Source organism: Pholcus phalangioides, unplaced genomic scaffold (genome assembly GCF_987345545.1).
Source record: "Pholcus phalangioides strain wild (caught in Gottingen) unplaced genomic scaffold, Ppha-v1.0 ptg000010l_1, whole genome shotgun sequence".
Lineage (NCBI taxonomy): Eukaryota > Metazoa > Arthropoda > Arachnida > Araneae > Pholcidae > Pholcus > Pholcus phalangioides.
The window spans coordinates 31,878,342-31,905,383 of record NW_028301603.1 but is presented as its reverse complement, the minus strand read 5'-3'; the positions used below and the strand labels follow the sequence as shown (position 1 = coordinate 31,905,383).

At 35.7% G+C, this 27,042-nt stretch overlaps 1 protein-coding gene across 2 annotated transcripts in view; it reads right to left on the bottom strand.

The window, feature by feature from the left end:
• Window positions 1–6,443: 6,443 nt before the first annotated feature.
• Pitslre (cyclin dependent kinase 11B pitslre) overlaps window positions 6,444–27,042 on the bottom strand; it is a 32,560-nt gene continuing 11,961 nt past the window's right edge. For both annotated transcript variants that reach the window (XM_089238123.1, XM_089238124.1), the window contains exons 5-17: window positions 25,425–25,543; window positions 24,397–24,561; window positions 22,438–22,632; window positions 21,085–21,165; window positions 18,571–18,765; window positions 14,931–15,052; window positions 13,882–13,987; window positions 12,253–12,374; window positions 10,728–10,835; window positions 10,521–10,637; window positions 7,943–8,091; window positions 7,502–7,691; window positions 6,444–7,397 (exon numbers count right to left, since the gene is read on the bottom strand). In XM_089238123.1, coding sequence (XP_089094249.1) covers window positions 7,293–7,397; window positions 7,502–7,691; window positions 7,943–8,091; window positions 10,521–10,637; window positions 10,728–10,835; window positions 12,253–12,374; window positions 13,882–13,987; window positions 14,931–15,052; window positions 18,571–18,765; window positions 21,085–21,165; window positions 22,438–22,632; window positions 24,397–24,561; window positions 25,425–25,543 — 1,774 coding nt within the window. In that variant the 3' untranslated portion in view covers window positions 6,444–7,292. The remainder of the gene's footprint in view (window positions 7,398–7,501; window positions 7,692–7,942; window positions 8,092–10,520; window positions 10,638–10,727; window positions 10,836–12,252; window positions 12,375–13,881; window positions 13,988–14,930; window positions 15,053–18,570; window positions 18,766–21,084; window positions 21,166–22,437; window positions 22,633–24,396; window positions 24,562–25,424; window positions 25,544–27,042) is intronic.

Here is a 27,042-nt window from a genome sequence, read left to right as displayed (position 1 = left end):
GATCATAGAAACAAAGGAGGTTATTTACACATGACCCTCCTTCTATGAACCCTAGCTGAGGAAGGGGAAGTCCTGTGTAACTAACCGCCTTTGCTTCTATAGTCACGTGACTAACACTTTGGGTAAGTGCAAAAATGTAGATGTTGTTTATCTTATTTTCCAGATGGCATTCGATCGGGTCCAACATGGTAAACTCTTGAGGCGTTTACACGAGGTTGGGATTGGGGGACAACTTCCTGAATTTGATAGATTCGCGGTTAAGAGATAGGTCACAACGAGTTATGGTGAACGGGGAATTCTCTGATTGAACAGGCGTCACAAGTGGAGTTCGTCAAGGAAGTGTCCTTGCCCTCCCCCCCACTTACCTTTTTTTCACTTTATATCGATAATCTCGATCAAGGTATCGATGGGATTTCTAGCAAATTCGCAGATGACGTGAAGGTAATGGGGGTAATCGGGAATCAAACCGATAGAGAGTTGCTCCAGACCAACTTAAACAAGACTGGAGCATGGGCAAATGAATGGAGCATGTCGTTTAGCGTTGATAAGTGCATGGTCACTCATTTTGGTTCGAACAACCCACGTTTCTCTTACAAGTTGAATGGTGTCACTGTCCCGGATGCGACTGAGGTGGGAATTCTCATTGACGAGCGGCTTAGGTTTTCAGAACATTGTTCAGCGGTGGTCAAAAAAGCGAATAGAATGCTCGGTTTCATTTTCAAAAAGGTCTCTCCGCTTTCGCCTAAAGTCATTCTTCCGCTTTTTCGAGGCTTAGTTCATCCTGGACTGGACTATGCTGTAAGGTTTTGGAGACCATGACTACAGAGGGACATAGACTTGGTTGAAGGGATGCAGAGAAGAGCCACGCGTGTCCTTATTTTAATATGTTGACATTGGATGAACGCAGGTGTAGGGGTGATATGATCAAAGTGTTCAAAATTTTGAATGGGATGGACCATGAATTTCATCGTCAATCGACTGCTTTTACAAGGGGACACCACTATCGATTGATAAGGGACAATACTAAGCGCGCGGTGTCGCAGGAAATTTTTCCCCAATAGAGTTTCTTTCTTTGTTTCAAACCGAGCACTATCTAACAGTGTATACCTAACAGTCTGAGTGCGTATTTTAATGTTGTGTCTGATCTTTCAGTGCCACCATCTATATTTCAGAAGTGAAATGAGTGAGGTGTAATGACTGGAAATTTGTATCGTTTGCGCGCCTGTTGCTCTCTGTGGCGAGACTTTTCAATGGGGAAATCGGCTCGCATTTACGCCTCAAAAGTTGGAAACCACAGAAAACCAACTGCAGCCGACCACCACTGTGGCGACGGTGGGGTTCGAACCTGGGACCGGATGCGAGTCCGTCACTCTGACCTACCTCTGGCATTACTTACCTGGCTAAAAATTCCTACCTACCTACCTATTTGCATATTTACTCTTGAAAATCGGAACCAGATCTAATTTTCACTTGACACCTCGGAGAAAGTGCCCAGATGGGGTCCATGAAGTAAACCAAGTTCTACAGAATAAAGGCATGATTTTTGTGGGTCATTAGTGGATCAACTGTGTAGTTTGATCTATAGAAGTAAAAGAAATGCTACCAGGTGTAAATTACAAACTTAAGAATGTATCTAACAGAAAATATACCCAATATAATGATGATTCATCGGAAATAAGATACCTATAGGCAGGGCCGCAACTGGATACTTGGTTAGCTGGGCCAATCACGCATTTAGGCACCCCCCTCGTAATGCTGAAGGATAGGATGAATAGTGAAATTTGCGCCCCCTTTTGTGATGCTCCCGGGGTACCAGACCCGCCTGCTCCCCCCACTATTTGCGGCCCTGCCTATTGGTAATATTATGCCCATTGTAAGATTCAATGGTTTGTCCTCGGAGTGTTGTTACAGCCTTTATCTCATCAACCGTTCGTCGTAGTTGCTATGGTCCTAATTTTAAAAATTCTCAAAATGTGACCGAAACTCACCCTTTACGAGTTTTGAGGATGAAAATACAGTATACACAAAATAAAAAATGTAAATTTTTATACGATCCCCTCGTCCTCTAACTTCCAATTAGACAGTTGTTGCTCTTTCTCTTCTGAGCCCAATAAACAAATTACATGTTTTAAACTGCATTGAGATATTTAAATTCAAAAATGTGAGACAGGTCCGGGCTTTTTTAGGAGGATTTCGCGGCCCAATGCAAAAAAAATTTTTGCGGCTCCTCTAAAAAAATTGTATGTAGTTGCTCCCCGACTTACAGACTTTTCGAGTTACGAACATAAATCTTGAAGGGAAAAAAAATTTGCAGAAAGAACGCATTTTATTACACTCGTTTTTTCATTATTTCAGGAACGCGTTCATAGTCAGGATCGTAATCAAACACTATCCTGTCTAGAGGGAATGGCATTTAAATGAATTTTGCAAAATTCATAAATTAATAATAATAATTAGCGCTCATCGTAGACACTCATCGTAGCTCGAATCAAACAGACATAAATTTTTGTCATACTTTTGAAGCGCTTCATCATCTCTTTATCAAATATACGTTGCAATTCGATAACTGATCATTTTTCGAATTTTTTATTGCTGTTTTTGTTTAATTAATGTAAATTAATAGAAGTAAAGGAATCAAGTTCTGGAATTCCATGACCCCCACAAGAGTGGGGCTGACAGGTAGGATCGTCTTAAAAGCATCATCACCCCCCCCCCCCCGAGCCAAGAAATTTTTTGGAGGCCCTACCTGAAAAATTCTCGAAAAATTTAAGTACGTCTCGTTTTTCTGAGGCACTTCTTCTCTTGAGGCCCTTCGGACACGGCACGGGGTGGGGGAGGCATGCGTTAAGATGGCATGCCTAAGGTTCGCATCAGGCATCCTCCTTTTCAATTTTGAATCTGATAACCCTATCTGAAGACCACACATAACCCGTATTCTCACTTATTTGTTCGATAATCCATATCGTCCGAATTTTTTTGTGGAAAGAAATAATTATTTTTTCTACTTAAAAAAATCGATTATTGCAAATGTACGACTTTTGTTGCCAAAATTTTCGTCCCAAAAAAATTTTATGCTAAAAAATAACAAACTCTCTCTCAATTTTTCATCATCGCATGAGTTGCCTGAAATTTCGAGATTTAAATGGCAGCACCAACTACCTCAAGCCTCCATCGAGCTTATATTACTGGAGAGAGTATGACGTCAGCGGTCTGCGCCTTGGCAGTACTGAGAACGGTGTCCCCCCAACATCTTTCGTCGTAACATCACGTGACTCGGTGAAAACAAACACGATCCCCCGTTATTTTCTTATGGCATAAATAGGAGTTTAAAACAATAGATGAAAAAATAATTTCAACATCGGTGAGATAATTCCAAAATTAATGAAAGAGATCATTTTAGCATTAATGGAAGAGATCGTTTTAGCATTAATGGAAGAAAATATTCTAGAATTAATGCAAGAGATAATTTCAGCATTAGTGAAAATAATAATAATAAAATTAATGAAAGAGACAATAATAAAATTAATGAAAGATACAATAATAAAATTAATGAAAGATAATTCCAGAATGAAAAAGAAGAGATAATTCTAAAATTAATGAAAAAGAGATAATTCTAAAATTAATGAAAAAGAAATAATTCTAAAATTAATGAAAAAGATATAATTCTAAAATTAATGAAAAGGAGATAATTCTGAAATTAATGAAAAAGAGATAATTTCAAAATTAATGAGAGAGACAATTCCAGAATCAATGAGATATAATTTCAGAATCACTAAAAGAAATAATTCCAGCATTTATAAAAGAAATAATTTCAGCATTAATGAAAGAAATAATTTCAGCATTAATGAAAGAAGCAAATCCATAATTGACGAAAGCAATTATTCCAGAAGTAATAAAAGAAATAATGATTAATAAAGAGGAAATAATTCCAGAATTAATGAAAGAAAATTCAAGAAATAATGAAGGAAAATTTCAGAATTGATGAAAGAAATGATTCCAGTATTAATGAAATAAATAATTTAATTTTTTTCACCTTTAGAAGAGTTCTCTATCCTTTTTTTAATCTTTAAAAAGCAATATTTAGAGACCGAACTGTACATTTCTATGGGCAAATTGCCAGGCAGGTCCTTTGTTTTCATCGGGTCACGTGATTTCCTTGCATTTGATGTCGCTGCCGTCGCGATGGCTGAATGCTCCCTCCAGTACTGTCGTCTGCTTCCTTCCGGGTTACTTGTTTAGAACGTCTCCTTGTGTCCTTTAGAAATTACTGAACTGGCAGTTCGAATTTCCAGTTCTGCTTGTGAGCTTAGCTTGTAGGGAACCGAACAAACTGTCTGTCGTCTGCTCAATAAGAGGTTATTCGTTTTGGACGTCTCCTTATGCTCAAATAAAATAACCGAACTTTCAGTTTAAACTTCCAGATCAGTTTATGAGCTTTGTTTATAAGGAACTGAGCGGAATAAAGAATATAGATTTTTTTACTTCAAACTTCATCATCACCACTTGAGTCATTTTTAAATTTGAGATTAGATGGCAGCACATTACTATAAAATGGGAATGTGAAAAAATTCACTTTTTACGATCTTACCTGTCACCTTCTTGTGTGGAGCTCCTTTGTTTTGGATGTTTCCTTGGGTCTTGAAAAAATAACTGAACTGGAAGTTAGATCTTTCAGGTCAGTTTATAAGCTTTGTTTATAAGGAGCAGAGCTGAATGAAGAATTTAGTTTTTTATACCTGATATTCGTCATCACCACATAAGGCACTTCTGACTTTGAAAGTACATAAATAGCAACACCAACAATATTTTTAAAAATGAATGTCTCAAAGTATTCTAGATAGGGGCGTAGCCAGAAATTTCGTTCGGGGGGGGACCACTTTCATTTCGGGGGGGACCAAAGTGACAGAACAATAGATTTGGCCATCTTTTTCCCTTTTTTCGGTCATTTTCTCACATTTCGAGGGGGGGGGACCAGACCCCCAAGTCCCCCCCCCCCGGCTACGCCCTTGATTCTAGAGTATTAAATTAATTTTAATTCCCTTAAAATTGTTAGTGCCATTGTGAATTCGTGGCAAATGCTACAAGGCAAAAAAAAACTGCTATTGGCGGACGGCGTAACGTTTTGAGTCACCCTTTGTATACTCATTACTTCCTAGATACAATATCTATAGGATGTACTGGCCTAGCGGGAAGACGGGATGCATTTGTCACTCCCACGTCCTGCAGCAGGGGTGGCTAGGCTGGGAACGGGTCGTTGGTCCCGTTCTTGCATGATCTTTTTCCGGCCGCAGCGATGTCGTAGATTTTCATTTTTTACCGGATTCCCGATATTCACGGTACACTCGTGAAATGGTCGTACGTGAAAATCCAAATTTCATCGCTACCTCGGAGACGCTATGTCCCATTTCTCGTGCGCCGACTATAACACCACGTTCAAACTCACTTAAATCTCGATAACCTGCCATTGTAGCAGCAGTAACCGATCTAACAACTATGCCAGACACTTGTTGTGTTATATAGGCGTTGCCAACCGCAGCACCGTACTCTGATTGGTTCCATATCTCTTTATTTTGCATACGCATGCCTGTACCAGTTTTTTTGGCTCTTCAGTGTATATATTTACAGTTATCGTGTGACTCACAATATTCAATTAATCGGGGAGTTGTTTATAAACTGTTCTATTAAGTGGGGTAACTTCAACATCATCTCTATGGGAGAAAATTTGAGTCCAATGGAATTTATTCGTTAACTGATTAAGTGGGCCGAGACTGTATATGAATCTTACAAGTGTTTTTGGTGTATACTTATGATTCAAGAATCAGGCTTGCAGTACAGTTTTTGACACAGTATGGAAACCTGGATACCAAGCAGAAATCCAGTTTTTTTTGGGTTTTTTTTGGGGGGGGGGGGGTGTAGCACATGGAATCTCTTCCAAAACTTTTGAGTCACTAACCTCCAAAAATTTATTTCAATTAACGGAACTGATTAATGTAGCATATAAAGACATTGAGATATTTTTTTGGCAAAAATACTACTTGTCATTGATTGTCTTGGGAAAGGGTAAGCACAGGCTCTGTGCATACACCTCTGCACGTTCAAGTATTCAGTGTCACAGTAATTAATCCATAATAAAATATTTCGTAAATGCTATTTATTTTTTTATTATTGTTCTGCAGCGAAATGTTGTGTTGGGCACAGAAACAAAGAGATTAAAACGATTGTGAACACATAATATCGAGAACATTTAGCTCAAAGGTTTTTTCTTTGATTATGTAATTATAAATTTGTCATTATGCTAGATATTCCACTTCAATATCATTAATTGGCTGGGTCATCTTGTGTACTGACAATTTTTCGTACATTAAAACACATTTTATAGAGCTTAAAAAATGCTATTACAAAACAAAACTAAATGTAATTAAGAAATATACATACACGGCACAAATGTAAAAAATTACGTTTATTCTGGCTTTTGTACGATTATACAAATGATCATTATTTTCACAATTTCTGTCACATCAAGACCGAGTGCTACATATACAGGCTGTCCAAAATTGTTTGCACAGCGGATATCTCTGCAACCGTTGACGTTAGAAAAATACTTTGAGTTACAAAAAGTTTTCAAATGACAAAAATGCAGTTACTTAACCTTTACAACGGCAATCCTGAGATATCTAGTCATCTTAAATCCCTCTCACTTCAGCAATCTTGAGTGTAACTAGCTCTCTGTACAGAAGGCTTTGCTTGATAACATTTTTTCCTTCCCCCCCCCCCACCCTTCTTTTAATCAACTGCCAGTGGGCAGAGTCAGCTTTTGTTCAAAGTTAGATAAGAGAAAGACTGCCCCCCCCCCATTTTTTTGGAGTTGTATAGAAATATGCATACAGAATAAATGATAGAAAAGAGATATAGAGTGTTAATCTCTCGTTTTTATTATTCGTTTTGGAGGGGGAAGCATTTATCACTACATGTGAGATTGGAAAAAAATATTCTTCTTGAACACAAGTGACAATTTCTAGAAGGTTTAGTGATTTTCACTGCGGCAGTTATAATGCAGATGAGGGAAATTTTAAAAACCGTTTAAACGGTTAAAATCATAAAATTTGTTTGAGGGATGAATACATAAAAAAAGTAAGAAATTAACTGTTTAACTTATAAAAAATTGACAGTGCTAAAACTCACAATTATCGAAATGTAGATCCTGAAATCAATGATTGTAGAGATATCAGCTGTGCAAACAATTTAATAAAATAATGATAACAATTTAAGGACATAACAGAGAGAAAAGTTCTTCAAAACTTCAAACTGAAGCCGTGGCCTTTTGCTGACTGTCCCTCGTGAGTAGCACCCATGTGGAAGCCAGCAGACACAATGAGACCTTCATCATCAGCTTCGCCCTAAATTTCAGTGGAAGAAAAAAATCAATGCACAAATCATATAAATTTTATGTTTGTTCTAACAAGAAAAGTATCATATCGATTGATATGCATGCAATACATACCATTTGACGAGCATACTGCTTCCCTCCAGATGGAGGCTTTGGACTCTGAGCTTTCCTATGACCCTGCTCGCTTTTCGCTGGCCAAGTGGGAAACATGGACGGGTGCACTGGTTTGGGTGTCTCGTTGAAGAATTCATGCCGCCTACCATCCTCAGCAGTGATTCTTCTTGCTGGGTTATAGGTCAGGAACCTTCGAAGTAGAAATTCAAATGCTTGACAAGATATCAATATGCATAACAGCACTCATAAAAACTAGACCCATTTCAAACTTGAATGCATGTTGAAGACAAAAATTTCACTTGATAAATTTCTTATGAATGAGCATTGATGCTCAATGCTCATTCATAAGAAATTTATCAAGTGAAATTTTTGACAAAATCAGACATGAGCATTGAGCATCAATGTCTGATTTCTAAAAACTTTTTCTACCATGCTCCTTACCTATTTAATAAGTCGAATCCCAGATTTGTGAAATTATGGCCAAACCGACTTCTCAAGTTATTGTATGGATATTCTGTGAAAGTGACCTTTTTCACAACGGGTAACTCAGTGTAACCCGGCCATATTTTCTCACTCGGCGTACCAAGATCCTAGAATGTGAAAACCAGAAATATCTCATGTCATTATATATCACAAAAAATAAAGTAGCACCTTGCATATATTAATGTGAATCGGTGAACTGATATTAAGTACATTAGATGAAATCATTGGTAGATATTGCAGACAGAGAGAAGGTACAGTCAAACTCTGATTCGATGCCACCATTTATTTCACAGAATTCTAAAGCTAGAATAAGTTGTTTGGTTTGATATCAAATCACGGTTTTACACATGTGAAGGGTTTGGGTGACTTGGGGGAGGGGGAAATGACGACATTATAACGGGGTTTGACTGCATTTATGACATGATGACTCTCAGTAAATCATCTTTCTGGGTTGAGACCTTCAGTTTTGATCAGAAAACCTACACAAACAGTTGTACTTCAGTATCTGACTACTTCAGAAATAATCAAACAATACTGGTTTAATTTTGAGGGAAAAGAAATTTCTGCACTCAGTGACAAATCTAAATATGAAACAAGAGGCACTTCACATCTGGTTTGACAGAAATAAAAAATTTGCTGCTTCTAATGAGAATACGAAAGTAATTGCAGCTTGATAAGGGGAAGTTTCGAATGGGAATAAACATGGGCAATTCATTTCATGTACAGTCAAACCAGTTAACAGGATCGAAACAATTTTTTTTAGTATTACAAATAATTTTTTTTTAATTCAACTTCTTTGAGAAAAAATATATGCTCCACTTTATAAGGCATTACATAGCGTTATGCGATTTGCATTTACAATAGTCTCTCGAAAATCCAAGCCTTGAAAGTACGAGTCTCCCGGATAATGAGAGGTGCTGAATGAATGAACGCCAGGGTCTCTGCCACCGAACTTATCCCGCTGCCGAGATCTCTTCCAGTCCAGCTTCGTGGCAGAGTCTGGAACAAAGTGAGTGTGTACACCTAACAGTCTGAGTGTGTAGCTAGTGTTGTGTATGATATTTCAGTGCTGCCATCTATACTTCAAATTGTGAGTGAAGTGTAATGAGTGAATATTTGTAACGTTGTAGGCCTGTTGCTCTCTGTGGCGAGACTTTTTAACTGGGAGATCGGCTCACATTCGCTCCTTGAAGTTGGGAACCACAGAAAAGATCCGAGGTGCTGAAAATTTCCAAATTTCCTTCTTGAGAGACCCTCTTTTTTTCTATTTTTTTTCTCCAAGAATTCAACTTCTTTTTTCTTCCAAGGAATGCTATTGGTATGCCCATTTTGTACGGTAATTTTAGTTTGAAAGGGACTAGGCAGCTCCAGCACTATAATGGGTAACTGCTGTCAGAGACGTACGTGGGGGAGGGGACCCATTGCACCCCCCCCCCCTCCCCCAGCTGACCAAACATTAGGGAAAAAGAGAGATTTGCAAGTGGTTTCTTCGCTATTAGGCCATGGTTCAAAGCATTCTGTGACAAACAAGAAAGGCTTCATAAATCTAGTGTCGTCAAGTTGGTCTCTATATAGGCCTCTGAGGCTTGATCAGCCATAGAAGAGCCACACTGGCTGACGTTTGGTAGCGGATCAAGCCTCAGAAGTCTAAGATATATAGATCAACTTGACGACACTATTCAACAATAAACACTCTCTCACCTGTCACAGAAATCTACATAACATCAGCAGATGCCTACCACAGATATGGGCAAAAACGTAAGGAATAAAATACCTTAGACCATGGCCTAATAGCCCGGAAACCACTTGCAACTTTTGAGAGCCACTGAAGCCGGCTTTCCACTAGTCACGAAAGCCTCAGACAATAGTTCAATTATAAAAATTTTTTAGGAAAAAAAAACATTAAAATGTTTCCTGAAAAGTGGTAACTCAAAATTTCTTGGGAAGAAAATTTTTATGCCCCCAGCAAAGGTTGATCCTACCTGCGCCCTTCACTGCTGTATTATACTCCTTTGGATAGATGCAGCCCATTTTAACTTCTACAGGTTAGCTGAGAAAGAGGAGCAAGTTTGACAGTTTTCTTCATAATGGTGTAAAATGTCATAATGCCCCCTTAATTGCTTGCATGAAATCATTGGGAAGGCAGTTGAAAGCTCTCAGTGTCATTCATCATCAATCCCATCCCCCAACTCCTCTGAATCCCTCTCTCATTTTCATTTTAACATTCTTAATTTTTTTTAACACATTGCATATCATCTATATCTTAATCAAGAATAAAAATACAGTTAGTATGCTTGTACCACTTTTGCCTGTCTTTTTTTGTTAAATTAAAACCATTATTTAAAGCATTTTTTATTGTTTTTCAGATAATTCAAGTTTTTCGATAATCTGAGGTGACCTTATTCCCATCCCATACCACCTCGGCTTATTGAGACTACTATACAGTGTTTGACTATATTTACATTTGAAAAAAAAGATTTTTTGTACAATATTTTACTGTTTTGTGTACGAGAGAAGAAAGGACAAGTTCATATACTTTGAATATCCTGTTCAACTGATCGATCTCAGATTTTCCTGGAAACAATGGCTTCATTGTTAAAAGCTCGCCAAATATACAGCCAACAGACCACATGTCAATCGCTGTGGAATATTGCTGAAAAGGGGAAAAAAATACCCATGTAATAGTCAAAAATGTATCACCAAATTAATGCACACAATGAAGTAGAAATTGAATTACACTTACTTTTACACCTAGTAACAGCTCCGGGGCTCTGTACCATAAAGTTACGACTATGGGAGTGTAAGGTTTCAGTGGTGAACCATACTCACGAGCAAGACCGAAATCCCCTACCTAAAATAAAAAAACTGGAATATAATATATATATATGACTTCTCTTTCAAATATAAAATTAATACCTTGAATGTAAGAACTTGCATGATATGTTGGATGCCCAATAAATATCCAGACTTTGCCAGAATAATCAATAATCTGCGTTGCAACGTTCACAGAATTAAATTGTACTGTATACAGGGTATCCGTAAACTGTTAATAAAAAATGGGAAGGGTGATAATTCTCATCAAGACAAACAATATTTCTGATGGAGCCCATGATGGAAACTCACTCAAAGCGTCAGAAAAGCGAAAGTTAAAAGAAATGCGTCCAACAAGTCCTCACTTCATTGACGCCATTTTCTGCTCTGCCAGAAAAGCAGCACTTCTTCAGAACATAACTGTCAATCATTTGCCGTATGCAAATTTCTAGGTATTACATACAATTTATGCAAATATGTATGGAATATTTGCACATGAACATACATAAATATTGTTCATCTTGATTTTTCCCTTTTTTTCTGAACTGTTCATGAACACCCTGCATAATTGACATTAGATATGGAAAGATGTGAATTCCACCTTTTCTTTGTACCATATTATTTGAAATTGTGCCTGATCAATTAGCTCTAGTGTACCGATTCCCAACCTTCCAGATTTTCTTCCCCCTCCCAAATAAAATGTATAGGAGGCATATGTATTCCTTCTAAAATTGTGTAAGAGGTTACAAATTACTAGAAGTATTGCAATAATCTGAGGCTACTTTGTACTTTTAGGGGTTATTTTGTACCAATGCTGAAAAAAAGATTCAATGTTATCTAGCCGCTATTCTAATGAATATTTCTAAATAGTTTACATTTTGCCCAACAAGAGATGTTATAGGTCAAATGATGTATTTGAGTTATTGATGCATTTGCCATTTTGTGATTAAAAAAATTTCAATTTTTTTTCACTAAAATTCCAGTTGAAATTGAGCAGCTCACGTATTTTTATTAAACGATATCCAAAATGGCAGCCGAATCAGTAGCTCAAATATATGATTTGACCAATAGCATCTCCCGTCAAACAAAATCAAAACTGTTTGAAAATATTCATGACAATAGCCGCTAGATAACCTTGAATATCTTTTCAGCATTGATGCAAAGTAGCTCAAAACTATGGTACATAACAAGAATGCTTATTCCATGAAATGTGTAGGAAGTGCATGAACCTCCAAGAAATTGGTAGAGGGTTTGCATTTTCGTACAAATGTGTGTTGGCAGTATTTATACACCAAGATTTGATTCATTAAGAATGATCTTTCTGAAGGTTCCCCAAAGCATTCTTCCATGATTGAAAATATTGCAACTGTGTTTTGAAACTACACTGTTTATGTAGATTAAGTTCAAAAGAAAGAAAGAAAAAAAATTCTCCATGTTTGTTTGTCTACTTCACTCACCTTCAGGATTCCCTTGTGACTGAGCAGAAGATTTGACGTTTTCAGATCTCTGTGCAGTATCCAATTGTCATGCAGGTGAGCAACTGCATCAAGCAGCTGGAGCATCAGCGTTTTAACCTCACCTTTGGAAAAAATGAAATAAATTAAGCACAACAATATTGTGAAAAGAATGAGAGAAATTTTAGGATTCAATTTGTGATGAAAATCAGGGAGATCGTGGCTAACGAGCAAGAGTATTAACACATTGAGGTTGGGCAAAATCCGAGAAACTAACTATTCTACCATGTCGACCAGAATTCGACCAAGACCTGTTGTACCTGAGCTTTAAAACATTTCAATATCTAGTAAGAGATGTGAGGTAGGGTTGATCTGGTGATGTCATAACTCGAGCTTGGTGTGCTCATTATCACTCAGCAACTGGTCGTCAAAGCTTTCATCATTAATCTGTTAACACCCAGCATACAATTTATAGAACAGGAAAATAAATTCCATGCCTTATAACATGAATCATTAGCTTTTATAATGAATTTGATTCAAAAATACTCTTGGATCACAAATGAAATAATAGAACATATCATAATCTGTCCATTACAATACAACCAATAAGCTGATCGGTTACACTCGGGCAAATGTGATGGATCAGCTTATTGGTTGTATTTTTCAAGTTTTATGAAAGCACTTTTACAAAACTTTTATAGTGTAATCCCGGCCTTAGATACAGCGTAGAAAGATAGCTGTTATATTTCTAGACTTTGTGAATGAAAAAAAAATTCAGAAAAATATATATACAGAGCTGAACTTATAACTGCACAACGAATTTGCAATGCATTACCATAGAGCACCAGGGTTTCCTCTGCTAAAAAAACAGAAATTAGTTTTTGAATAAAGCCTTGAATTCTATGTCCCTAATTGCCAATTTAAAGTAATAAATATTGTACCAACATGAATACCGTTGCACGTGAAATTTTAATGTGAAAAGTGAAAAACCTAAAGTTTGCTTGTTTTTTTACAAAAACTCGTTAAATCTGAGAAAGAATAAAAATGTGTAAATTATATTAAGCAACATTGTGATAGTCGGAAACACATAATAAATGCATACATCAATTGTGCAAGAAACAATCTTGTCAATACAATGTTTTGTTTTTTTTTCATTTAGTTGATGAGGCTGACCCTTTGGTTGTACATCGAGATGAATCAAGAAACCTTGCATCATATGTGATACTGAATCGCCACCAGATATTCACTTTAAAGGGTGGGGGGAATAAAAGCACTTTTCTCTACAAGAGAAATGTTAATCCATGAAGTTAATTTGGGCTCCACAACCTTTTATGTTACAAAAACACAGAATTTTGGTGTTCCTTTATATATTTTGCTTGTAGTTTATTCATTAAAGCTGAATAAAATTTGAGAGATTATATGAAAATATGCATTTTTAATTATTAACAAGGAGTTTTTAAAATTAGTAAACAGTCAGTTAATTAAAATAAAAAGAATCCGATTGAAATAAAAAAAATCTGAGTTTTTTGATTGTTTTTTTTAAAATCACGATTTTTTTCATATCTTGTAAAAATCCTATATATAGGATACTACTGGGTGTTAGTGGGTTAAGAGCAAACAATGAACACTCACCTATTAGGAAAGGTTGCTTCATAGTTTCCATCAGGCTTTTCAAATCATGTTCCACATAGTCCATCACGATGTATATCTTATCCATGTTGCTACCAACTACAATTTCCTAAAAAGAGAAGAAAAACTTACAACTGCAGATGAAATAAGACTAATACAGGAATAATTTAAAACTTTCCAAGTAAATAAATTCTAATGATTGTAATGCAATAAAAATTTTTGCTAGAATTCTGCAAAAATATATCAAAAATGCATTGAACTTTTCAACAATCTATGAAAATTTTAGATTACATTCTAACTAGGGGTGGGGGATAGGCCTAGTTCCTTTGGTAACAGTTAAGCACAAACTTCTCGCCATTCAGATTGTACACCTCAGACTACTTTTGTGGATCGTATAAGAAAGAACTGTGACACAGACTCTTCACAAGCCAAATATTAATCAGAAACACTGAGAAATTAACTTAAACAAAGCAGTGTTAAGTATTACTGTTAATTACTGTTACTTGTAATTACTGTTTGCATAGTTAATTCTATTCCACAAACACATAATATTTGATTGCACATGCTGAGGCGTATTGTCAAATAATGATATTGGAAAATTATACTTCGATATTGCTTCAGAAGCCAGATAAAATTCTTCAAAATGCCAGATTGGTCGGGGTAGGGGGAGGAGGGAGTTGATGCATTCAGCTGTAAGGCACTCACTTAAGATTTTGCTATTAAAAATGACATTTTCCTTCATATACGTATATAAGCATAAACAATGCAGGTTGAAGGATTGGAAGGGGCAAAAAGGTGTTACAACCTCCAGAGCTAGGGGATAAAAACCCCCTTGCACCTAAATGTCACGAGGACTGAAAGAAATACATACAGATATATAAGTACAGCCATAAATAAGGAAAAATTAGCCTCCTGATAGCTGAATATGACAACACTAACTGCACTAGATAGCAAACAAAACCTACTGTAACAAAAGTTTCAGAGAAATCTAGAAATGCATTATAAAATTATCATGACAGATTCGATAGTCGAATGAGGGTAGTCCTACCTACCCTCACTGTGACGATGTTAGGATGCTGAGCTTTTAACAAAGTGTTGATCTCCCTCAGTGACGTGATGGGAAAGCCTTCTTTTTCTTTTTCCATTTTCAGACGCTTCAGCGCTACTATCTCTTCTAGGATATTAAAAGGAAAAAAAATCAATAAATTTTCACATCATTCTTAGTTATCTATCGAATGTAATAAATTATTTCTTCAAAAATGAAATTTGAAAGAAATCAGCCATTTGAGCATACATACAGCATAATACACATACTTTCATACAGCTTTAAGTCTATTTCAAATAAAAAAACAGCAAAAGATTGATAACTTTTAATCAGAAGAACTTTTCATTCTACAACCCTCACAGATTAAAAGGATTCTGATATATCTCAATAAAACACATCCATGGGACCAGACACTTTTTCCCCTTTAAATAGAGGTGCCCTTCCCCCTATTTACAGGTAAATTAATTATTCAAAGGAACATGGGTAAAAACACCTTTTTTTTAAATAAAAGATTATTAATTTGAACATCCCTTCCTTACACAGAAGTTTGACAGGAACAATTTATTTTCGAACGCGGGGACCTCAACTATATCAGATTTCTGTGAATAGGGAGCAAATATTATTTTGCTGCCTCCCACCACTGTAAAATTTGGTTATTTTATAACAGTGTTTTTGCTCCCTATAACACTTGACACCCTCTAGCTCCAGCCCTGCATATACATTACAGGCAAAGCAGGGTTGGATTTTTGCCAGCAAAAATGGGGGAAAAAATTGAAAATAATACAGGGTTCACATACAAAATTTCCTAAATAAAAATTAAGGAGTTTTTAAGGACTTTTTAAGGAGTTTCAAGCAGTTTTTAAGGAGTACTGGCAAACTTCATAACTTACAAGTTTTACAACAAAAAAAGGGCGGGGCACATATGCAAATTTATTTTTAATTTGCCAAACAAATTTTCCCTCTTCTCAAAAATATAGACATAGAAGTGGTTCAGAAATTTTGATTTGTTACCCAGCATCATAAGAATTCATAAAATAATCAATCCACAGATAATCCATACTTTTCTGTTGTCACCAAAGTGTTCCAAAACCTTCAAGTTTCGGTTAAAAATATAACTCGTAACAGCATCACATAAATTATAAAAATTCTATAAGTGATATTCATTTCCCCTCAATTGTATTCAAAATAAAAAAACCACAGCTGACAAAGATTTTTCTTACAAAATTATTTATATTTTCAGCAACTCTTTATTCACCTCTTGCTCAAAGTGGATCAACACATACACAAATTCTTTAAAATTACGTTTTTCAATTTTCCTTCTTGTTTTTCAGAAAGAAATTGTTGCAAAATGGGAGCAAATTTCAAGACATTCAACATGATGTTTGGTGATTTAACACTCGTTATTTGGCGAAATTTACAAATTAACACTCGTAAATCGGCGGACTAGCTCTCATTCATGAAATGAATTTCTTTTTTCTCCCCACGAAACATTGGGATTTGACGTAATGATGATCAACCGTAGTAATTTTTGCTGCTTGCTGTGGTGACTTTTTTCTTCTTTATCTTTTTTTGAAAACTGAAACTGCGGTCGGTTGTTGAGAAACACTGGACTAGAGTAAACCATCTTCAGCTGTATGATCAAGGATATGATCGGGGTTTCACGACGAGGGGCCGATAATTTGAGTAAGGAGCTGTGGTTACCACAATCCAATTTTCTGGGACAAAATCAAGAGTGGGAACTTGCCAAGAAAATCCAATACTCATCTAAATTCAATTTCAATCCTTCAAACTTTTTAGAGGACTGAAAATACTCTTCCAAATTTTGCGTAACTTTTTTTCATAGGATAAAATACCACTTAAAAATAAAAATAAATTAATAATATTAATAAAAAAAAATTTTTTATAAATACCTCCCCTTAAAATTTTGGAGACGAGTGAAATCACTCTTCAAAATTATTTTCTCGCATAGTTCTAAGTGCGACTATGGAAGATGGGAGGAAGGGGTGGTGCTGAAGTACAAAGGAATAAAACACGCTCCCTGGGAAAGAATCGTTTTGTGGCACGCGAAACCTTTTCTTGTGCCCTTTTCAGAAAATCTGTGAATTTAATGCTAAGCGTCATTGTACATACTATAGAGGAAAAATATAAGTATTTCTTTCTCCTCTAAAAGGTCAGGATTACATTATAAAAGTTATTTAAAAGAGCTTTTTTAAAATTTGAAAAATTCAACCAATAAGATTATGGGTTGCATTTGTACAAATGTAATTATTTGTAAATATGCTTTATTGGTTGGATTTTTTTCAAGTTTTATAAAAGGGATTTTATCAAACATTTATAGTGCAATCCTGGCCTAAGGTACATACAAGGCAGGTATAAAAGTATTTCGAGAAGTTTCCAAGTCCACACAGAAAAAAGAAAAAAAAAAGCACTATTTGACGCAGAAAAATATGAAAACACACTATAGGAGCAAGATGTTAATTTTGGCGCAGAGTTCCCACCACTGGTAGTAGCATCATTTTCTGACAGAAATGATAGTTAGAACTTAGCTAACTTCTTTATTTCAATTTCATTGTCAATTTTTCGACAGCACAACAATCTTCTTTTCCCGTTTTTCTCAGCATATCAGAAGCGGGTGTGGCCACTGTAGTCCGACCAATCAGGTGATGTTATCTCTTAGCTGTGCTGGTTGTCGGCAGAGCTGCTCCCACCCACTACAGGGTGGCCTTGAAATCCCTATACAGAAATCTCCCCCGCTCCCCCACCGACACGCCTCATTTTCTTTTTTCAGGGACTTTCTTTCAGCATCCAGTGCTACTCATCAACCTTAACAGGAAATATTCCAGAGTGGGAGAAAATTCTTTTTTTAGAAACAGTGGGAAGGATTTTAAGGAGTTTTTAAGGGCCTTAAAAAGGAAATGAACTTAAAAAGGAAATGAAAATTAATGACTTTTTAAGGAGTTTTTAAGCACCGTACGAACCCTGAATATTATGTTATGGATGTTGAGTGATTATCAATCATTAGAACTATTGTGGGAGCTTTTCATGTAAGTAGTGTATATTTCAAACAAAACTACTTAAGCATATGATTTTCAACAAGCTCATTTCCCTTAACAATAAAAAAATGCTACATGCCAAAAAAAAACTATTTACTTTTCATTCTTAGTTATCATTTAGCACATTCAAAATTTGTTGAACAGTTCTTATATGAAGTGACAAATTAAAATTTTGGTTACAATTATCAACTTGAGCAATACTGAAAGATTATAATACAGTGAAAACCATGCTTGGCTCCTATAAAAGCCTAAATTTTTATACCGCTTTGTCCCACTTGACCTTATGCAACCTAAAAAAATATAGAAAATTCTAAACTTGATGATGATGGACACAATAATCTCTCGTTTCTTGGTCCTATCAACTTCTTCGTGAGGTGGGTATGACGTTAAAGACACATTAGCCTGACTCAGAGATTTTCTGTATTAACATAAATATTATTTATCTAATAAAAGTGAAATCGTTATTCCACATCTAATATTGTCCATGTTTTCAGTTGTAGTTAGACTTGTAAATGAATGAATACTCTATTTTAGGTAGAACCATATACTGAACCATCAGAAACTGAACTGCGAACGAAATGAAAACATACATACTCGTACGTTGATCCATTGCCCTATATACAACACCATAAGTGCCTTCTTCTATTCGGTTTAGACACTTAAATTCTTCAACACTTCGACATCCCTGGATAGCAGGATTATAACACGGAGCCATCACAGCGGGTGGTTTGGTGGGCGATGTCGCTTGAGTATCTTCTTTTTGTACCTCTTTTTCCTTTGCTCCTTTATCTGAAAATATATTAATATACAAGATACATTGTTTAACATTAGAAGGACCACAGCAGTCATTTGGACCATTTCTTAAATTCTCATTAAATTTTCATGAATAACCAGATTATTTAGAATGCAGATGTGCCAACTTTTGGAATCCAGAAATCCGGAGATTCTCCCAAGAAGGGAGTACCTCTCCCGCTCATAAAAAAATTTCACAAAAATTTTTTTTCATCTATTAAGAAAAAGTTCCAACCTTCCCCCCTCCCTAGACAGGTTCTGCATTGTCCCTGAGCAGAATATAATTCACTGTCAGTCTTTCCATGCAGAATAGAGAAATCACATCTACATACTGTTTATAAAACATAAGTTTCCTTTGGTGGATGATATCAGTAAAATTGAGAACCTTGGGTATACGAACTCTTAAAAGCAGTAGAAATGAATTACCTTTTGGATTAGATAATACAATTGAATGACCGACATTAGTTGAACCCATATTAGAAAAGAACCGCGGCTATACGCGTTTTGGAACTATAAGTTCCGTCATCAGCAGCAGAAACAAAGAAACATATCAAAAATACTCCTTATAGTGGGAGTTACTCACTGTTGTAGACAAAAGATTCTAATTCAAAATGAACCGGCAACAAGAGCGGAGAAGGACGGGAAAAGAAAAATGGGTCCTATAAGGAGTATTTTTCAATATTTTTCTTTGTTTCTGCTACTGAGGAAAAAACTTCATATAGTTCCAAAACTTGTATAGCCGTGGTTCTTTTGCAATTTTGGGTTTAACTAACATCGGCCGTCCTATAGGGCATGTTAGTGTGACGTCACGACCGGCGGCACTGATTCCAAACAAACACAAGCTGGGCGAGATTATAAAGGAAAACACCATAAGACGTAGGTGAGTCTATTTAAATTATTTTTCTAAAAAATATAAAATCAAATAGTACTTGTGAGCTCTTGAAATGGAAACTTCAAACTCATGAAAATGCAATGTTAATTATTAATAATTTTTCTCTAATTAGCTATCAAAGCTTTTAATTTCTCGCAAGCTATCTGTTTACTCATATTTATCCCAGTAGCCATGCTTTTGATTCATGCATTAGATCCATGAATCACTTGAATCTACCAATCATTGAATCATTATTCAATATTGATTGAATCTAAAAAATTGTTTTCGGGTCATTTTTTCTCTATAAAAAATGGTGATGTGTTTTGTGCCTGATTGTAAATGCTTTCACTATGCCCGAGATATTTTCATCATCTCTATCATAGTGAATGGATCTGACATGATCAGATTCTATTGCATTTTCCCCTCTTTCTCTCAGTTTAGTTTCTTTGATGGAATCAAGTAAATTATGAAACTGTCACATTTTTTCGAGCCATATTTGAGAAGAAACCTGAAAACAAAAATATAATAGATACTAAAGTGAAAACTAATCACAACTTCGCTTAGGACAGGGCCCCCCTAGGCTGGGATCTTTCGCGGGCCAGTCGAAATATCAATTTAATGTCCTAGAAGTAAATAATCAATGAATATTATGACTTCTTTATTAAAAAATATTCCAAAGTGAAATACGGTTTTGAATCAACAAGTGAATTATTTAGAAACAAGTTATGTTAATCTTTCAGGTGTTCAAGGGCTAGTGCCCTGGTCCACAGTGCTGTGTGCAGTGGCACATTTATGGGGGGGGGGGCTTAGCAGGCTATAGCCTAGGGTGGCAAGTTCAGAGTAGCAGCAAATTTAAGGAATGATTGGCCAAGAAAATTTGTATAACCCTCAATACACCCACCTCTGCCCAGACAGCTAGGGGCTAGGTCATTGAGTGACTAAGAAAGTAATCTAGATAGTTTGCAAGCACGAGTGAGCAAAAGAGTGACTTAGAGCACGAGCAAACATGTGAATGACATATAGAGTGAGGGACCAGGTCAGTTTGTGACCTAGGGAGTGTGCAAGCTTGTGAATGACCAAAATAGGACTAAACTGTACAAACATGTGAATGACTAAAAGAGTGACCTAGAGGGTGTGAAAGCATGTCAATGACCAAAAGCGTATGAAGCTTGTGAATGGCAAAAACAGCGACCTAAAGTGCATGCAAGCATGTAAATAACCAAAAGAGTGACCTAGAGCTTGTGTAAAGGTGTAAATGATTAAATGATCTTAATCAGCATAAATAATGCTAATAATAAATGCTGTGGATATGTACACGGCCATGTAGGTTTATTTGGTGTAGGGGAGAAGTGACAGCACTTCCATTATGTCAGCCATTATACACTGAAAGAACGCATGCTGCCATGTATGTATCTTCAGCAAAAATTTGAATTTGATCAACTAACCTTCAGCCTTGACTGCTACTATCTCTGCTTCATCGGCAGAAATCTTTTCACTTCCTTCTTCATCCTCCGAATGACTTGATTCTAAAAATATGAACATTATTTGTAATAGTTTGTAAAAATCAGAATCTTGAAAGAATTACTAATAGCAAGCTCATTGATGAGGATTCACACTGTAGAGATAAATATAGGTTTAATAAGTACTGCAGTCTCGATAATCAGTCTCATAATTTCAAAGTTTGGGATAACAGGAGTTGCTGATTTTTTTTAAATTCATTTTCTGTCGGCATGGACTTTAGCCCCCCTTCAGAAAGTTGCCAAATGTGTCATTTTGCTTATAATTATATATTTTCTCTGTGTGTATGCTTCTTTGGTTCTGATGTTTTTCCTATCTAATTAGTATCCCTCAGTACCATTTAGAAGCAAAAAGCCTTCTAAAAGACAGTGTGGATATATTTTCCTATTTAATTACTATTGCATAAAAAAATAAAGTTGCCTATTGTAAAAATAGATTGCCTGTACTTAGGGAAGAGAACATTGAAGTGAGTAAGGGATGCCAAGCATTCTATATATCCCCATCCAGTGTCACTAGACAACACTTTAAAAAACACCCACCTATTTAAATGACCTCAAAATTAACTCTAAATCATAGTTTCCCAAACTTTTCATTCCATTGCCCCCCCCCCTTCTTCAGAAATTTTTTCTCTCGTCGCCCTCTAACTCATGTGAACCCATAGAATCTTCATGTTGAATCCGTAGCTTATCACCCCCACCCTGGACCATTCCATCGCCCACCAGGGCGATATTGCCCACTTTGGGAACACTGCTCTAGATGTTGTAACCATTTCATTGTCCCTCATTCATATTTATCTGTCGGCAGAAACTCAATTTAGACAGCAACAGAATTAAAAATAAATGTGAAATTCAAAGTTTCTTTCAGAACTGAGGAGGATAACAGGATTCAATAGAGCATGCTGGAACCACCAAGGGCCTCATAAAGTTTCTTTGGTGCTCAAGTGGTCTTAAACCCCCAGGTTTCAGTGCCCATCTCCCTGTCCCAGCTGAATAAGTGAAGATAGTTTAAGCATGAATCTAGAAGTCAATTCTTGATGGAAAACACAATTGGTATTATTTTCTTCATTGCCATTTTGCTTCCAAATTGTAGCTACAAGCAATGATTTCATTACTTCTCATAATTTCACTGCAAAAGCATGAACATGCAAGTACGAAGTATCTTAAGATATCAGAGATCAGCCTTCTCATTTTGGGGGCAGAGTTGTTGGACACCCTGTACAATTAGGTACTAATAAAAGCAACATAAAATAATGAAAGGATTTATAATGTAACATTCCGTACCTTCAGAATCACTGTCACTGCTTTCAGACTCTACATCTGTGTCCGTTTTCTGCTCTGCCGGACTTTCTTCTTCTTCCTCTTCTACTTCTTCCTCCGAATTCTGGCCACTTCCTTCACTTTCAATCTCTTCATCTTCTAACGTTACAACTACTTCATCGTCTTTTTCCTCTGTTTCCATTGGCTCAAGTCTGTGGGCTTCAGAAAAGAGTCATAAGATGCATCACAATTAACTGAGAAACAAACATGTCAAAACACAAGAGGTACAAGACTATAAAAAAGAAGCTGCAAAAAATATATCTTGAAAGTGACCAAAAAACGTTATTTGTTGTTGTTGTTGGGGAAAAAAATGCTCACAAACAGGATAGACTTGGGGGAGAGTGATAAGAATGCTTTAGCACCAAAATTATTATTTCAAACCAAATAATTAAAAACTAGGACTTCTTCCTTCTTTATGGTGACAAAAATAACAAAATTTATCACCTGAAGCATTATTAAAAGTATTAGTAAACTACATTAGTTTAAAATTGTTTGTTGAGCCCCATTCCAAGATGGCTTGGGCCTCATGAGGCATGCCTGCAGGACATCGTTGGAATAGAGCATAAAAGAACTAGTTCTCACTCTCTCATCTTCTGCTGCTCGCTAGAATAGTCTAATAAAGAACTGCTTCATGGTGATGAATAGGCACACGTTAATAAGGACAGCTCACTATGGTGCTTCAAGGAACTACAGCACAGACTTTGAGAGCCACTGGCATAGAAATTAAAAAAAAAGAAAGGAAATCAATAATGGAAAGAGAGAGCTGACTAGAGTAGAAGGCACAGATGGACAAGGACACTAAAAAGATAATTGAAGAACTCACTGCCAAAGAGAAATAAAACTAGTGAGCTATATCATCTGAATAGAAATTGGCCATCCATGTCTGCAAAAAACCAAGACCATAATCAGGCCATATCAACCCATACACCAATTAGCCCTTGATATAAATAATTACAGAGTCCCAAAATGATGAATGGTATAGGTATAGTGATGGCTATTTTGCTGACACAAGTAATAATTTATTTGATAAACTTGCAGAACAGACATCAGCTCAGCTAGAGTGGAAAAGAAAAACAAAATAAAAAATCTACAGCTATAAGCAAAGAAAAGAGGAAAATCAGGAAATTTCGAATGGAAATATATACACATTACAATACAGAAAAAAAATGAACAAAATAAAAATGCTCAAATACAGCAGATTGCGTTTATAATATTTTCAAGAAATTATCATTATGATACCATATAAGCAGGGAAAAGGCTATAAACTAGAATAGTCTAACTACTTAAAAATTATCAGAAATCCTTTTTACAGCTATCGTAATTTCTTTATACAGTTTTTGAATTATTTACAAAAATTACAGCATACAGATTTAGTAAGAGAGAAGTGACTATTTTATATTGCACCATTATAATACTAATATTCACATATTTTATACAAGAAAAAATTAATCATCTATAGGGAGTACCACACGATGCAGAAGTCAATTCTTTTTCCTACAGTTGACAGAAAAACTATGTCTATATTATTATATAAGTTTATTATTACATTAAGTTATCATTATATTAGTTTTTATTCTCAATTTTCTCTTTTTTTCACTGGTCATATGAAACTAATCCAATACAGCTACTATACATAGCCAAGTATCGTTTGTTGGTGATGAAAAAAATTTCTAGTCTTTTTGCGAATTGGCCAACCAAAGCCAGAATCATTTCTGAAAATCAGACTTAGGCTGTAACAGAACGAAGAAATAAAAAAGCATTGCTTCATTTTGAACTGAAACTCTTTGTGGAAGAATTTCTATAGGATAAATATTTTTCTCTCTCTTGATTATTCAATTCCCAAGTCTCCTTACTGCACAGATAAGATATGACAAAAACAATACAAGCAAGACTAAATTACATTAAAAGTAACTTTTTAAGTACTTGATGTCGTCTCTTTTTCAGTTCCTTTCTTCATTTCAATGGATCCTTGTTCCTGTTTCATTTCTTTTCTAGGACTTCTGTACTTCTCAATTCTTCTTTCCCGGTCTTGGTTCCTTTCCTTTTCCCTTAGCTTCTCCCGCAAATCTCGTAATTCTGATGGGCCAGCTAAAGAATTTAAATGAGAAAAAAGTTTATACAAATAATAATGACAACCAATATGAAGCTTGTTACTAAGGTACCTTATAGCAGCAATAATTAATGATCTTTCTTTTACTATAATCTTTAGAGCCCAGATTATTAAAGCTATCAGGTGCAGAAGCACTAACACAAGAAAAACATCGGAAAGAACAGAGCCAGAGTGTTTAGCCCGTTGTCTCATACATGGGGGAGGGGCTCAAAGGCCTACATAGGAAGGGGGTGTCGCATTGTGTATCCATGAATTATTAAGAGGAGAAAAAACTATACCCTGAGCTCAGAGTTTCAGTATTCCCTGTGATGAGGTGTCACTCAACCACTAATCTGAGTACTTTCTAGTCTTTATCTAGAGTTACGACATCTATGGCTGTCATATGTAGAATACTACAGTTAAAAAAATGCAATATCATTCTATAAGTGATTTTAAAGTTATACTGTGATTTTCACATTTTACGCTGTAAAAGCTTCTGAAGGATTCTACAATCAGTACACACCTTCCCAGCAATGAAAATGTGCATACCCCCCCCCCCCCATTTCCATTCGATATTTTTATCAAAATAATGCTTTTTATTAAGAAGCTCATCACTGAATAGTTTCGAAAATGTGACAGTTCTTGCACCTTTCCATAGGCACTGCCCATAACTGTGGTCTAGGGAGTGCCAAATTTTTAAAAGTCTACAATACTAGAATCGCAGTTGATTTATCAACAAATAAAAGAAAATTTATTAAAAAGAAGGATTGAACGGCTGTAACTGATTAAAAAATGCAAATGAAAAACCACATAGAAATAATGGGATTTTTCATCTTTTTTTTGCTTCGAAACATGAGCTCACCTTCCTTTGTTGAAGACCACATCATCTTTGTCCCCTTCACATTCAAATTCTGCTCCTTTCTCTTGAGAAAGAGCTGCCGTTTCTTCCTCCATTCCATTTTCTTTTCTTCCCACTTCTCCCTACACAAAAAAAAGGAATTTAAAAAAATAAATAAATGTGCAAGAAGAATATGAAAAAAGGATCTTGCATTTGAACAGTCATGGCATTTATTGATAATGCGGTGGTACGATTTTTTGCTAGAGCCTCCAGTTTAAACAACATATTTTTGCCAATTAGAAAAATATTATTCTCCTCATAACTGTTTTCCCAGGACCTCTTTCGAGTCCAAATTTGAGCCACCTTTCTCTCTCCCCATAAGAAGGAAGGAAATGATTGTGGTACTATAAATATTTTAAATATTGCACTAGTAAAAAAAATTGTGTACCATAACAGATGGTGTCTCTATCAGTTTGTAAACATCATCTACTATTAATCAGAGCCCTTTAAACACATGGACCCCCCCCCCCCAGGAATAGTCTATGGGATCTAATGATTTTCGAAGAGTAAATATGAATATTGATAGGCAGTATTTCCAGCTGGGTGGGGGTTATGCACAAATCTAGGATGATGTGTAGGGAAGAGTAATTGTGTAATTCCATTGAACCTCCCCGTATTTTACGGGACAGACAAATTTCTCCTATATTATTTGGCTCATAGAAGGGGCAAATTCCCCCTCTCTTTGGATAAGCATTTGGGTGGGGGGAGGGCAGAAGATCACTTTGCTTGGAGACCCACGGTGCTGTTAAGATGGACCTGCTTATAATTAGAGACAGCTAAAAGTAACAATCAAGAAAGTTAATACTAAAATTTCTACTTCATTTAAGGTACCCAACTACATTTAAATTGCCATTTTGGAAGAAAATATCAATTTTTATTTTTCATAAAAGCCATATTCTTTGTGATTCAAAAACAGGCCTTGTTTTGTTGATATGATGCTCAGAACCAAAGTTACATCCACTTTAGTGTTGCGTTTTTACATATAAGTAATGCGTGAATAAAAACTTTAAATGCGCTTAACAAAGAATATTATTTTTCACATTTTACTTGAGTTTGAAGCACGATTTCTAAAGCTATATTCATTGTATCACCAATGAATAGACTTGTTTTACATACAAGTAATGCGTGAATAAAAACTTTAAATGTGTTTAACAAAGAATTTTATTTTTCACATTTTACTTGAGTTTGAAGCACGATTTTTAAATCTCTATTCATTGTATCACCACAAAATTTTAATATTATATTATGCTATATATTGCTGAAGTTATGAACCAAAATGTAAAGTCTTTTACATACATTTGTTTAATTACAGTGTTTTATAGACGATATCTAGGATGAAATTTCAAAAACTTCACACGTACATCAACAGATTTGAGTGTAACTTATCAGCATATCATGCAACCCTTTAAATTTTAGTTCATAACCTGAACCATTACTAGCAGAATGTACTGTGAAAATAACAAAACATTGCATTCGTAGAACTTTTTGCAATTGCGTTCGGAATATAAGATGTATTTTGCTTAAAATTTGACCTAAAGATTTTTTTTCCATAGAAAATGACATAGGTAGTCCAAAACTTGTT